The following is a 14,067-nucleotide window of genomic DNA, read 5'->3' on the forward strand; positions in this document are numbered from 1 at the left end:
AGTGGAGTTGCATTGGAAGATAACCCAAAATATTGGGTCGCTGAAATAAAAAAACATTTCATTTGTCTTTCTCATTTTGCGTAGGTTTTGTTTATACCATTTTTTTTTTGAGTATTGGATGAATGAAGTTTTTTAAAATTAAATTTAGGGAGATTTACATCAAGTTTTTAAAAAATCAAATCATGTAGTTATGGTATGGTTGGAAATCAAGGTTTTTTTGGCATGCATGGGTACAATATCCGATGTGTATCCGGGCTGTATCGGATACCTGTCCTTTTCGGATACAAGGATACGCCCGCCCAAGGAAGGACATAGGAGTTTCCAGCTACTCTGCTCAATATTCTAATTCCTGAAAACTCCATTTTCAGTCCAACTGAGAAATCTGATTGGTTCCTCCAAGTCTAGCTAGGGCAGATAGTTTCACTGCTGAAGATAGTTCTTTCAGGTCTCCATCTCGAGCCTATAAATCTTAGCTATTTCTCAGAAACTAAAATATGAGAAAATAAATCATTCCATACCTTTTTCAAACCCAAGGATTCCGTTCATAACCTTATTTTTTCAGTTTTTCGATGGTTGGCTCATTAATGACTTTAGGTAAGGTCACTTAGTTATTATTTGGATACTTTTGCCATAAAGTGATTTATTTATATTTTAATATTAACCAAGCATCACTTTGTTTTTAATAATTATTAATTAAATATTGTTTGCCTTCGATAATTTAGGACAACATAATAATAATTAAATAATTATCTGTTTTTCCATTATTGCTGAAAAATGGGACATTACATAATCTGAATTAAGTTGGTGAATTAGGACAATACTTTAGTTGAGGAACCTAGCATATTATAAGGAGAAATTGAATAAACTCAAACAAAATACAGTTGTCAATAGATTCTTGTTTAAATTGAGAGTTTATGCAAAAATGAACAAACTCTATAGGAGTGATGTATGCATTCTAGTTCGTTTACATGCTTTGGATATATTTGTTACAAATCGTTGGAGAACAACAAACAAAAAACTTAATAAAAATAGTAGATTAGGAATTTTGCCAGAACCAAAGGGACACCACACTTGGTAGTGACAAATGTATGCCTTGGAAGTTGAGATGTATTGTCAGATAAGTCTTAACTTTATTCAAAACTAAAAGAAATTGGAGATATTAAATTTTGGTACTCTTCTTGAGGTCATACCTCCTAGCCCATTATTCAAAATTGAAAGTTATTATATATATTGGAAAGCCTAGGCAATGAACTGATAAATCTGCATTGGAATGTAAGAACAGTCCAATAGTTGCATCACCAAATTCTACTCTCAAGGAGCTAGAAAATGTGAAATACAAAACGTAGGAAAAATACCCAAAAAATAAATATCTAGAAATTATAAACATCTGCTCAAAATTTTCCACTTGTATGGCCTGATATTTTTCCCTTAATGCTTTGATACCATCTAATCCATAATTAGCATGAATATTCGATTCATGATTTGCCAATACAAACTTATCATTCCTTATGTGCTGATCCAAATTTCTACGATAGTGAAACAACAGCCTAAGGTTGTATGTTTGTGCCGGAACAACTCTATGACTTCTTCCGACATCATATCTTCTTTATTAAATTACACACATGCCAATATTCTTTCTTTTAAAGCCTATATTCCAGATTTCATACCCTTCCCAAGCTACCACCAATGTGGGGCTCTTCATTATTCCACAAGATCAATATTGTAGCGAAGAGTATGTGGTTCTTTAACTTGTGTGGCATTGAATTCAATTTCTATTCAATTAGATGCTTTCTCAAGTGCTTGAGTTAGTGAAGCAATCAAATGAATAAAAAACACACATGAAAAAGAGACAGTCACAAGGATTTATTTGAAGAAAACCAATGTGGAAATTCTCAAAACAAGTGAACATATGCTTTTTAATCTCTATTGTCATCTTGCAAGTTCTTACTAGCCAGTTGTTACCCCTACAGAACTCTGTTTTTTTGACCTCCTGTTAGTATGTTGTTGACAAATCATGGGTATCACATCAGGGACAAGCTAGTTGATGTGCATGCAAGTCCAAATTTGTCAAAGTGGTCTTCTTGTTGGTCTTATTTGTTTTGACATTGTTTTGTAGAAGAGGAAGGTGATTTCAACAAGTTCAAAACTATGGAAACAATGAAGGACATAAATATATGTGTAGAAGGATTGAAGGGTTAAATTATGTCACACTCAAGAAAAAGTGACGAGAGATGTTTCAGGCAATGAAATCATGAAGTCATTTAGAGGAACTTTAATTTGGACAAATGAATATAAGGAAAAGGGAATAAAATGGCAAGTTATGGACTCAGTCTCACTATTTGAAGGGTCAAGTTGACACATATCAACACCTAGGAGATGGTTAAGTAGTCATAATTGAGCATCTATGTTTGACAAGGTGAATGCCACTTATATGGCACTCTTAAATTTTTGTGGGGCCAACATTAATCTACACCAAAAGGAGGTCTAATAACCACCAAATCAACACCATATAACTTTAGTCAGGTTTGCCTTACGTTCGGGTGCACAATTAGATGAGTTCCACCTGTCCAAAGCTCTGCTCAAATGGTGGCTAATGTCACATGGATCAGTGACGAATAACTTAAATGAAAATATTGGAAATGGGGCATGCTTTGAAGATGGTTTGACAGTTCTAAATTAGTGGCAAAAGCATGGTTAAAACAGTAGAAATCCATTCCAGCCACATAAAGTCCCATAAAGACCATTCCAAGTGCACTTTTGTTAGGCACAAAACATGCCAAATTAGTGGTGTAGCTTTGTAACCACTTTGCCACAAATCAGGTGTGCATTATCAATAATTAAAATGGTACAAACTTCTCCCCAAACATGGTTAATCAAGTAGAAATCTGTGCCCAAGTAGAAATTATGAATTGCAAGTCAAAGTTGCAATTTGGAGTTGGTTTAGCAATGTGAGAATAGTGCCTAGATGTTGGCAAATCGTTAAGTAGCGAATGCTTTAAATTGAAACATGCAATATGTCATTCTAGGTGCACTTTTCTAGTGTTTGAGCCAAGGGAAAAGTTCACCCAAGTATGAGAAATGCCTGACAAAGTTTTGCCTGGTGAAAATTGGCTAAGAAAGGTAAATTGCAGTTCAAAACATATGGAGACATCCGTGAATGAGGGTTTCAAGTTTCACAAACAAGAGTAATTTATCCAGTATACAATTATGCTACTAGAATTGCAGTAGAAAATGGGGGTTTGGGCTACAGCTTTTGTTCAAATCCTGTAGGATGATCTAGTGTTGTCATGATTCATAGTTCTCAAAATTCATCAGTGTCCAGCTTGAGGTTATTTTTGATCCAAAGTTTCAGTTTTAGAACATCTGGAAAAGTGAAGAGTGTTTATCATGACAAGATGAAGTGTTTATCAAGACAAAGATGGACTGTTAATCAAATTCCATGGGTTCCAGGAAAAGTTTGCCAAGCGTAGAGGATTCAGCCAAATTTGCAAGTCAAAGATATTTCTAATTTGCAAAAAATAGCTTAAATGGCAAATGTTGCTTTTTTTGAAGGGGCTGTTGGGAACTTATTTGTAGGATTTCATTTATTTAGTTGATTTAGAATTAGTTTGGTTTGGGATCCTTTGTTATGGAGGATAGTGATAGGTTTTTTTTAAAGTGGAGCGTGAAAGGGATTATATATTAAATAAGTGCCTTGGGCATAAAATTTCATATAGGAGCTGATGCTATGATTGCTATGCGACATAATTCTTTATTCAAATTTTGAAGTCGAATCATTGTGTTTGTGGATGTGAGAAGTTGAAAGTCAGCAATAAAGGGAGATATTTGTTTAACTTTGCATAGCACTTATCTTCAATTCCTCAAAGTACCTTTATATTCTTTGAAGTACTTGCTTCGTTCAGCAATCTTGCATCACATTTGTGACTGCCATTTAAATACCCTTAGTATTTAAAATCAATGCAGTTCATATACACCTACTGGTTGCTTCTTTAATTGGTAGGTAGAATTGGTTAGCTTAGTTCTATAAAAAAGATATCTTTGTGGTGGAGATGAGAATTTTTATGTCTCATGCTCATATCTTTGACAATCTAGATTGGTCATGTTTGCTTTGAAATTCTTCTTCACATTCAAAACTCTAAAAAGATCATATTGCGTTAAAAGCTTGGTCTTAGATTTTAGAAAGTAGATTAGATCAGGGAGCTTCCTCGGAAAATTTGAAGAGAAGATTTCTCATACAGTTTCTACATTAATTAGTCTTGAAATAGACAAATTAAAACACCAACATAGCCAAGTGCCCAGCTTGAGCCTTCAAGGGCATTATGGCTTTTGATAGCACCTTTACAATGCTATCTTTGCTTGTTTATTGTGGATTACTTGACATGCTCAACTGCTGAAACATTTTTTTTGTGGTTACGTCATACCTCAAGAACTACTACCACCTGGCAATTCTTTTCAATGGAACTGAATCTTCTTCAATGTCTTTACATGATGCCTATGGGGTATAATTATGCTAAGGATAAACAAATGAACTGTAAAGAGAGTTCTAAAGGCCTCCCACATGAAAAACCAGAAGAATTACCAAATCAACTTCTTTTTGTACTTTTAATTATACTATTTTGTCTTAAATGATACGTTTTCCTACATATTTGAAACTGCTGTATAATTTCCTATTCTTTTGAAACTTTTACAAGGTTTCTTACACTGCTGCTATAACAAAATTTTCAATGCAATGGGTCCTCAGATATGCCCAGCACGTAAACTGTTCCTCTGTTTCTCAATTTTAACTGTGTATTTATGCCTTTCCTATTTCAATCATAATAGTATTAAGAGCATGTCTTAGACTTTAATTTAGTCACATAAACTAAGGAGTACAGCGGATTGCCTTATATGCAATTGGTTACAAATTTTGTTGTGCCAACTATTTTAAATCCTTCTTTTTCAGCAACAACACCACAAGGTATGATTGATGAAAGAAAACACAAAATTGTGGATTTATGTGATGTGTATATTGAGGAAACATAAAACTGTTTATGGCTCAGAATTCTGAGTCATCAGGTGCACATTCCACCCAACAAGCTCGATTCATTCATATGGGTGCTTTGTTTCCAGCCCATGCAATTGTAGATATGCTTCCTCAACTCAACCCAAAGGCTCCTACAGATATGCATGCCCCTCCTGAACAAAGATAGTTTCTTCAATCATAAATTGGCAATTTTTTGTTTCAAATAAATAGATTCAGGGGTAAATGGTTTGTTTGAATGCTTGGTATAGTATTGATAATGCAAGAATCCTTGAATTATATATTATAAGACTCGATTACAATGGTAAATGATGTTCTGAAGATTTAATGACTAGTTTCTGTCCGCTCTTGATTATGACATTTAGTTTTAGTTATGATGAACACTTCCGTTGCTGCCAATCATATTCAACAAGTTATATTGTTTCATTTATGTATTTTTAGGATGTTGATGCACTTGAATATAACTAAAATTAGTGACTACCTTGTAGATGGTTTGACAAACTATTAATTGTGCTCTGAGAAAATCCTTTTTAAGAGTCTCCTTGTACAATGTGAAGGTTTCTTATTTTAATGACTAAGTCCTTACTCTTCAGGTCGTAATCAAAACGTTATTTATTTTTATGTATGGAATGCCATTTTAGTTTTGTACTAGATGTCCATGGTGACATAATTGGAACTCCAAGAAGTGCATACGAATAATTATTGCCCTGGTTATCATGCTTTCACTCTACTTTGTTTGATATAGATATATTCTACAAGTCAAAACTGAAACTATTGAGCTTGTGCAGGAAATACAAATGATGAATTTTTCTTTGGGTTATAAGCATATATGAACTGAGTCAATGTTTGGTGTTAAGTGGAAGAAAGACATGGAATTTTTCTTCTTCCCCGATGATTGAAGAGGACTTGTGGCTTGTTACTTGTTGCTTAAACTGCTATTTCAGTAACTGGATTTTTCATTTCTTATCATCTGAACATCAGCTAGATTGTGATGAACCCTTGCTGGTTCAACTCTTCAACCTGCTGTAATTTGTAGATCTTCTTTGTAATTTTTAATTATTAAGATGGTCTTTCAGAAATAGACAGAAGTTGCAGAAGAGGGTTTCTTTAAGTTGCAACACATATTGAATAATACATGAATTTAATCAACTGAAACAATGAATTGGAGAATTTAGAAGCATACCCATAGGTCCTTGGCCAATTTATTGAAAAGAAAGAATAAATCAGCAACTTACAAAGTTCTGATTTTTATTCTGGAACAATTCAGATCTGCTCTTATTTAAATACTAAGACACCCAAACAGTGGAAGATGGTGCCAATAAATGAGCAAGCTGTGTGTTTGGGAAAAGAAGCCTCCAAACCATAGAAGAATCAACAACAAAACAGTAAATAGGAAAACCCTACAACAAATCTGCCTTGTAAGAAGCCAAATCTGCCCCAATTCAATTCAATTTGACTTCTGAATGAAGCCAACCAAGCTGCAACAATTCGATTGATCTTTCACAATCTCAAAGCTACTGAATTCTGAAGAATGCACGCTCTCCAAAACAGGTCCAAACCCTAGCCGCCATAGCCAAGTGCTCAGAAGAAAATGTCAAATGCTCAATATCAAGAATGAGGTTTAATTTCCATCTTGGCTGCCTAAATACCCAAAAGGTGTGATTTTTGGCAATTAGGGATTTAAAAATAATAACTTGCTTTTAGGGTTCCCAACTTAACCCTAAAAGTCACACCTAGCTTAGGAGATAATAAATCTTCACTTAAATAAATTTAAGTGATGCACTTTATGATTTTATATTAATATTTCATTAAAATATTAATTGCCTGTGGAACCACTAAAAAATTCATATCTCTCTCATTATTGCTCGGAAACTGAATCTGTCAGAAGCTAGGGTCACAATTCATCATGTCAATGAAAATAGGACCATGTCTATTTTTAGCAATTTTTCCCTAAAAAAATAGGAAATCCTCATAAAGTGTCAGAAACTGATGAAATGAAGACCAGAACTGAACTCAACACTGAACTAGAACAAATAGACAAACCACTCCTCAAGATGCTGCATTATTGACCCCTTTATCCATACTCTGTTAGCCTACAAGGGTCCAAAAATAAGCTAACTCCTCAATCCCAAGTCCTTGACTAGGATGGGGACATTACATAGATGTTGTCTTTGTGTTCGAGCCTTGCTCAATTAAGACTACCTTTGTTGTTTGCATTGGAATAAAGTGGTTTTTGAACAGGAAATATTCTAACAATTTGGTTTCTTAAGATTGTATGTTTTATGTGCTTAATTGTGAGCTGTTAAGAAAACACACTTTCCTTTTGTTTTGTGATCTGCATTGATACCAATATGCCTACTGTCTTTTACAATTTTAATTAATTAATTGAGTTGCTTTCTAAAATGTGATTGCTTTATGTGAAACTTTTTTGTTGGATCTACATAGTGGTTTTGATGCTTGCAATGCTTTACAGGAATAGAAGCAAGAGGTTTTATTTTCGGCCCTCCCATTGCATTAGCAATAGGTGCCAAATTCATTCCAATGAGGAAACCAAGAAAGTTGCCAGGTTTTGTTACACTACCTTTGTTCCTAATGCTTGGCTTGTTATATGCGCTTTTCGGGTTGTTAAGACTTTTTGTATGTTCATGTGCATTTTTGGCAGGACATGATATCTATGTCTTTGACTCGCTGTCAAGTTATAAGCAAGATTGTGTTTCTGAATATTGATGTTGTTATAAGTCTTTAATAAACAAATTTTATTCACAACAGACGATGATTGCATTCAGATAAGACATCTTTGAAGCTAGATTTAGCTGCAAGGAGTATGTGGTTTTCATATAAGATCATCTTGCTAGATAATATGTATTAACTGACATCTTTGTATGCCTTCTCTTGATCTTGAAGCATATCAGGAACCCTCTCATCCTTGGAATATTTGTATGCCTTCTCTTGATCTTGAAGCATATCAGGAACCCTCTCATCCTTGGAATATTTAGTCAGTATACTTCTTCCATCAGGGTCCATCTGTAGATACACTAGCTGGCCTAGACAAAGAATCTACAACCACTTTATGCACCCTTTTTTTATTGATTGCCAAGTCAAATCCTCAAGACTTTCTTACTCCTTTCTCGTTTCAGTCGAGGTTAATAAAATGGGTTTTAGGATTTGATGGTCTGTTCTGATGATGAAGGATTGCCAACAGATACAACTTGAATATTATGTGACATTCATGAGAGGCAGAATTCTTTTTATCAAAAATGCATTGTAAGGTCTCCTTTCAATCTAATATACTGCTTTCAAAATCAGTTGGTTGATGATTTTTGCATGATAACCACCCCTATGGAAAGGAATCATTGCAATACAGATGATTGCAAAATATCTTGAAGTGTACAAGTTTGAAAGTCACTAGCTGTTTTATTTGTTGGAAAGTGGCCTCTATTTGCATCTACTTATATTTATAATTAGCTCTTAGTAAAAAATAATCTTCGGGTGCCATGAATCCTTTGAAACCTCTGACAAATATTCTATAGAAATTGTATATATCATTATATTAATCTTTTCACATTCTCAGTGGTTATCTAATATAGGACGCCTTGAGTCTTAGGTGGATCAATTTTGACCCTGATAGGCCGAAACTAGGGTAAAGAATAAACTAGGCTCAGCTTGGTCTAAGTGTCAATCCGGGGATCGTAATCTTGTGAAAGGTATCATGGCTATTTGCACAAGGGCTGTAGGTAGAAAGCTGAGTGGGGATGAAATGCAGCTAGGAACCACAGAAACTACTTAAGTAAAAATCTAGTCTAATTCCTCTATTCTATTTCTGTGACAACTATGACATGAGCTGCAACAATCTGTGACAAGAACATCAATAATTTATAGCTCTAAAACATTTCGATCTAAAAATTACAGTAAGATAAAGTACTGATAAATCGTTCAACAAGTAATACCACAATTCATGATCGAATTACAAGCGATAAGAATCAAACTGTTCTCATGATTAATGCAGAAATAATTCACTCCAATCAATAACAAAATAACGCTACAGAAACACACAAACTGAAATAATAAAAACTACTGAAATCGCCGACATTCTGAGAAGTGGGCCCTGCCTCAGTACGCCAAGTGATGAAACAAAAGAGAGCTAGTTACGCTGGATTGATCACCAGAATGTCGTTTTTATTTCCCAGAGGTAATACATAAAAATCTCTATGCAGAAGTTTTCCTTACACTGCTTATATATACAAAGCCTATAATAACCGTGTACAAGAATAGTTTATTTGTTTTTGCTTGCAGCCACCAAACTAAATAATATAATGGTCTATGTAAGACCTTTACTGCTGCCCATGGATTAAAAACAAATTTGTTATAACAGCAGCCGAGAATAGGAAATAACAGATTTTTGGTTTTTTCTCCAAACTACTAACGAGCATAACTGTTATCATGAATTCTTTCGCTTAAATTCGATCCTTCTTATGTGCTGAGCTGGAGAAGTCACGTGCTGGGCTGGAGAATCCATTTTGCAGGTGAAAGGTGGCTGTTGTATATATATATATATATTATAGCCAAAGATAGCAAACATCAAATGTAGATGGCTAGAACAATGTGAACAAATCCACCAGATGCTGAGGAAGAATACGGTCAGCAGGAGATAAAAATGAAGCCGATAAAGCACACATGTCAGAAGCAGGAATGCAGATACCATGACAATTATGATGAGCAAAGTCCACCATAGCACTGATGGAAGAAAGAGCTGAATGACCGGAAGGTTCCTGCATAGAAGGAGATAGGAAGTCTGCATTCTATAATTAGCATGTTACAATAAATACAATCTAATATTTATTTATTCACGTATTTTATCTAGAAACTAAATTAAATATTACTTATATATATATTAAATCATATGCAACATAAAATGGTAAAATGGCATGGAAATGGAATGGAAACGGAATGTGGGAATGGGTATGAAGGCGTATGAAATAAGCTAAAATATAGCATAAAATAGAACATAATTGGCTTTCATCAGACCCCTCATAAACTCTGCATCCTAATGTACAATCTTCTTTGCAAAGATACATTTGATTTCTTTTGCAAATATAGAATTTAGTTGAAATTTATCTTTCAAGGTTTTGAGATGATCCTTCATAGTTTTGCTACAAAAGGGCTATTATAAAAGAAAACTAGAATAAAATTCTTAACAGGTCTTTAGAATCCAATTCATTGTAGCTTTAGAGTTGCTTGGAGCATTTATTTGTCCAAAATTAGCCAAATTTTTCAGTGGCTAATGAGTTAGGAAGGTCATCTTCTACTTGTTGCTTTCTCTTTCCATCATTAGATGATAAAGATATTTCAAATCAATCTAAATACAATGTGACACAAACTGCAAGTGAGTTAAATGAACAACCAGCTAATAGTTGCTCAAAGTGACATAATGAAAGCAGTAAAGAAGGAGCAACAAAGAACATGGATACACAAATCTTATCATGTTTAAAAGAAATATAGGATCCTTGGGTCACTCCAAAATGTATGGAATCCACAAAATCTATACTAACCAACCAACAATATTTAACGTACTTGCAAAGACTTTACATTAGAATCTGTCCCCTTGTAAGCTCAATTATGCCTAACACTAGAGGTATCATTTTAACAACCATCACAAGAGGAACCAATCACCTTTTATGTTGACATGGTAATGTTTGATCTTCCCATAGGTGTGGGAGTTGAAGGGTTTCCCTTGCACCTTTGGTTTGGAACTAGTTGGTGGCAACAATGTAGTCAAACCCACACTTGCAAATACAACGAGTTGGTGGCAGACAAATACCATTCAAGTTTCTAAGGATCTTGTAGAAGCTCACTAGACAATGAAACTTTTTGACTTCTGCATCACTTTGTAGAAAAATTTCTCTAAGTCTAGGCCTATCCTCGACCCTTTGTAAGATATCACAAATCCCAAGTATACAAATTTCTTCATTAAATTGGACGTCAAGTTAATAACCAACTTCTTCAATTGCACAAAAACTTGTTGTAAGTTTGTAAGATAGTCCTCATTTGTCTTGTTGAATAGGGAATATCATCTAGTTACACAACTGCAAACTTGCCAAGAAATGTCTTCACAACCTTGGTCATCAACCTCATGAACATGCTTGGGACATTTATTAACTTGAATGACATCAGCATCCAATATCCACTCATACGAGCCATCCTTTGTCTTTAGTGTGGTCTTCCACTCTTCTTTGATTTTGATTCAATGATAACCATTCTTGAGGTCATTCTTTGAAAACGTATTTTTTACCCACCCAAATATTCTAATAGGTCATCCATTTGTGTAAAGTATCAACACATTATCTAGTCACATCCCTTCTTTGGTGCAAGTACAACAAACATTGTGCAAGGGAGCACTCTTGACCAAACCTCTTTCCAACAACTCTTCTACTTATCTATTCAGCTTCACACCAATATCTCAACACATTTTGTGTGGTGTATTTTTTTTGCAAAGTGAACCTTGGAATTGGATCAATGCAATTTGAAATACATGTCCACATGGTCCTTGAGTAGTGCGGCATCCTCCAGCTCCTTTGAGTTGTGCGATACCTTATCCTCTTGCATGGGCTTGAAGACTACCGTATAGCACTTCTTTGCATTTCTTACCTCCTTGAGAAACTCCTTGTTGCTTATAAGTGTCACTTGGCTTGTTCTGCCTTATTCTTTCACCTATGTCGACAACAAATTAAATGTATAACCATTCTTTCTGATTGTGAAAATGTTTTGTTTTCCATTATGGATTCGATTTCTCTCATCCTACCACAACATACCCAACAACACATTACATGCATTCATTGGGCTCACACCACACCACACCTTATTTACATAACTTGCAATATTGAATGCAACCCTACAAATTTAGTCTCAATGAGTTGTCCCCTTTGTAACCAAGAGACTATGTCAGGAACGGGGTCTGTGACAACTTTTTAACCCTAGTTTTTTAACGATCTTTGTTGATGCCAAGTTGTCTATGTTGCCTCCATCAATTATCAAGTTGCAACTATAATGCCCCCTTTTATTTGACCTTAGAGAGTAATTAAATGATTAAAATTAAGTTGTTGAAAAATAAATAAATTAAAAATGGCTAATTTTAATTATTAAAAAGGTCATAAAAATAAATAATTAATTAAATTTTAAATAGTCCTAAGCTTCTCGGGAATATTTATATTTAATTAATTAAATGTTGAACCTTTATTATTTAATTGACTTTATTATTGTCAACTGTGTTGATGTTTGTAGCTATGGTCGGATTCCTTCTATGGCCAACATAGCTAATATAATTGTCCACTTGGTCTATCGGCCTTGGACAATTATAGGTCCGATTTATATTCATTTGTGCTAAGCATAATTAAGGTCTTAATGCATGCCAATTAGCATCTTGCTTTAATAGTAATCGATTGAGGCCGACTTGGATGTCCGCCATCTCTTTGTATTGAGACGTGTTGCTTAGGAGAGGGCTGACTCTTGGAGAAAAGGCATAAGCAGTGCATTTAAAGGAGATCGAATCTCCATTCATATAGATATACACTCAATCATATAGCAAATATATATATTGAGAAGAGATGTGCTCGGGTGTAATATCCCCTTCCTTGTGATGTTGCATTCAGTGGTCCATTGGCCTATTCCGGAGACCCGTAGGCTATGTGGAAAGGTGAATTAAGGGTTTCCATGTTCTTTGGAGTTCCGACTAAGCTTGTCAGGGTTGGAATGTGAACTTACTATTTTTAGCAACTTAGGGTTTGGTCATCAGGATGGTGCAAAGTTGCTAATCTCACCAAACTCTTTCTCTGGTTGCGATGATCACGATTTTCAGAGCATTATTTCATGACTTACTATTTTTAGTAAGTGGCAGTTTGGGGCATTCTATTTTTGGCAGTCCCGGACTTGGTCCTGACCCGACACAGTTCAGTGATCCTCATTGCTCAGCCTCATCCGGATTTTGTTGATAATCAGTACTGGAGCTATAAGCAATTCAATTAAATATTATTCCTTATCCTAAGGTTATTATTTAATTTTTTTATTACTGATTGATGCTATGGGAAATTGTGCAAAATATGATATTTTTACTTAAGTCATGCCTGGGCGATTTATTTGGAGATTAAAAGGAAATTTTATTCTTTATATTTTAAAAAGTTTTATAATGCCAAAATCGTGGCCCCTCTCCTTGGCGTGATTTTGACTTAGGAAAGTGGGCGCCACTTTCGGTCCACCATGAAATGAAATGCAATTTGAATGAGGCGAATTTGGAAGGCTGTTTCATTTGAATTTCAGATTGGAAAAGCTATATAAATAGGTGTTGGGTTCCTCATTTGATTAACCAGAGAAATTATATTGTTATGCTGTCGGAATGACTCCAGACATTCTTCGAGGGTGAATACCTCCTAGATCCTTCCTTCCGGTTTCGAGTGTGAGACATCACTCCTAGCTGTGGTGTGCAGTTGTGAGCTTCTTGGTGATATTCAGGTGTGTGAGTGAAGAAGTGGTGTGTTGCTGGTTTTTTGGGTGTTGCTGGTGTGTTGGCTGGAAGTGCATTTTTGTTCATAGCTGCCGGTGTGTTGAGTGCATCATTCTGGGCGAGGGCTCATTGGAAGCGTACCGGAGAGACGATAGTTCCCCTATATTGGCGTGGCATATGAAGAACTCTCCATTTTTTGGTTGCAAATCGAACTATTCAGCAAAAACGCCATGACCAGATTTGCCTCGGGTTGCGTGCATTGCTGTTGATGCTCTCCACTTGCAGTTTCAAGCTACTGTTTTGTTTGCTTATGTCATACGCTTCATTAGCTTCTGATTGGCTTGATTCCATTGGGTTGTGAGAGAGTTACAAGCAATTTAGTGGGTTTCGGGATGGCTGGTTCTGCGTTTTCCTTGTATTTGATTTCAAAACAGCAAGTAGTATTATTGGTTAGAATGTGTTAGTGAATTCTAAAGATATGTACTTCACTCTATCTCCTTTCACATTTCTATCATTGTAAGAATTGCTTCACTAGTACTGACCAATTCATTCT

At 35.1% G+C, this 14,067-nt stretch overlaps 1 protein-coding gene across 2 annotated transcripts in view; it reads left to right on the plus strand.

Moving 5' to 3' along the window:
* Window positions 1–14,067, plus strand: part of LOC131068490 (adenine phosphoribosyltransferase 3) — a 95,633-nt gene that overhangs the window by 48,530 nt on the left and 33,036 nt on the right. For both annotated transcript variants that reach the window (XM_058003678.2, XM_058003677.2), the window contains exon 3: window positions 7,494–7,586. In XM_058003678.2, coding sequence (XP_057859661.1) covers window positions 7,494–7,586 — 93 coding nt within the window. The remainder of the gene's footprint in view (window positions 1–7,493; window positions 7,587–14,067) is intronic.

This window comes from Cryptomeria japonica, chromosome 3, assembly GCF_030272615.1.
Source record: "Cryptomeria japonica chromosome 3, Sugi_1.0, whole genome shotgun sequence".
Classification (NCBI taxonomy): Eukaryota; Viridiplantae; Streptophyta; class Pinopsida; order Cupressales; family Cupressaceae; genus Cryptomeria; species Cryptomeria japonica.